General features: G+C 65.9%; 1 protein-coding gene across 1 annotated transcript in view; it reads left to right on the top strand.

The window, feature by feature from the left end:
- MEPE (matrix extracellular phosphoglycoprotein) overlaps positions 1 to 1,166 on the top strand; it is a 5,686-nt gene extending 4,520 nt beyond the window's left edge. Inside the window, exon 5 of the mRNA XM_017744104.1 lies at positions 6 to 1,166. Coding sequence (XP_017599593.1) covers positions 6 to 768 — 763 coding nt within the window. The 3' untranslated portion in view covers positions 769 to 1,166. The remainder of the gene's footprint in view (positions 1 to 5) is intronic.
- The last annotated feature ends 335 nt before the right edge of the window (positions 1,167 to 1,501 follow it).

The following is a 1,501-nucleotide window of genomic DNA, read 5'->3' on the forward strand; positions in this document are numbered from 1 at the left end:
GCCGAAGGGGCCAGCATCCTCCTGGCCGCTACCGAGGCAGACCGCACCACCCCGTCGGTGACAGCCAGCAGCCGCAAGGCAGGCAGGAGCACTGTGCTGGGCAGAGGAGGGAGCGGGGAAGTGGGGACAGCCACCTCCCAATCCCCCCGTGTGAAGGGACGGCCCGGGGCAGGGGTGAGGGTCCGTCCAGGGGGAGCAGGGCTGGACAAGACACCCAGGACGGACAAAGCACCTTCCCCACGTGGGAAACCCAGCAGCTGGGCGTCGAGCGGAGCCCAGACCAGTGTTGGCGGCTATGATGGCAATGCTGGGGGCAGGTCGCAGGCCATCAAAGCAGGGGCTAGCCCCACTCCACAGGCAGGGCACGACATGGACAGCACGGTAGCAGGCAGGGGCCGGGAGCGGGGCCGAGGCGGCGAGAGCGGGGGAGCAGTGCCAGGGGCCGGGGACGGCCGCATTCCCGGGCACCACGGCAGGAGGCTGGGGGCTGGGGCGCCGGGCACGCTCGCGACGCTGGGCCGCAGCAGGCAGCTGGACCAGGTGAAACGCGCTGACGAGCTCCACGTCCGCGAGCGGGCCTTTTACAGCCTCGGCGGGGCGGGCGGCGGCCCCCACGGCCCCTACCCCGGCCCCGGGAGCGCCGACAGCAGCCAGTCCTCCGAGGGGGACCAGGGCAGTCAGAGTGAGAGCGGACAGATGGGACTGCAGCCCTCAGGGTGGGGATCCCCAGGGTACCCCCAAGGCCGCTGGATCCAGGGGCCCCTCTGAGGCACGGCTGGTATCCACCCCGGCAGGCTCCAGCGGTGGAGTTGGGGGGTCCCACATGCCGCGTTTTCCCCCTTGGCGTCCCCGCCACGGGCTCTGCTCTCGCCTGGGTGAGGGGCAGGTTGCTGGGGGGCACACGGTGCTTCACAGCCCAGGAGCCAAAAATCGCTGGTTCATGTGATCTGCTGTTAATTTGGGGGAGGCTGCACATGGCACAGCAGCAGGGATGTGTGGGTGTGCTGTGCTAGACAGCCAGGGAACAGCAGCCATGCTACATGGCATAGGGTAGCGGTGTTTGTGCACTGATGCGAAACAAGTAAAGAAGCAGTGAGAAAAAGCCTCTGTCCTCACGGTTTCACTTCCAGCTACTGGAGAAATAAAGGCATTTCTGTATCTGAGGATCTGCTGACTCTGGTGTTTGCAACGGGACTTCAGGCAGTCTCTCTGCCACAAGCAGTGTGCTGGGGGTGGGCTGGCCCCTGGGCATAAGGGGATTTCTGGCCCCAGCACTTCCCTGGCCCAACCATCTGTGGGGCTGCAATTCGGCCAACAACCCCCACACATCCCTCCCTTGGGATATTGAACCCTACTAGCTCTTGCTCAGGCCCACCAGCCTCTCTGGGCTTGCTGGGGAGGCCCACAGAGCATCCTCCCCCTTGGCTCATCCACCTCATCCAGGGAGAAGTCCCCATCGCGCCCTCCTGATGGTGCATTTCCTGGCCACACCGTCTTTCCA

The sequence above is a fragment of the Corvus brachyrhynchos genome, unplaced genomic scaffold (assembly GCF_000691975.1).
Source record: "Corvus brachyrhynchos isolate BGI_N302 unplaced genomic scaffold, ASM69197v1 scaffold229, whole genome shotgun sequence".
Classification (NCBI taxonomy): domain Eukaryota; kingdom Metazoa; phylum Chordata; class Aves; order Passeriformes; family Corvidae; genus Corvus; species Corvus brachyrhynchos.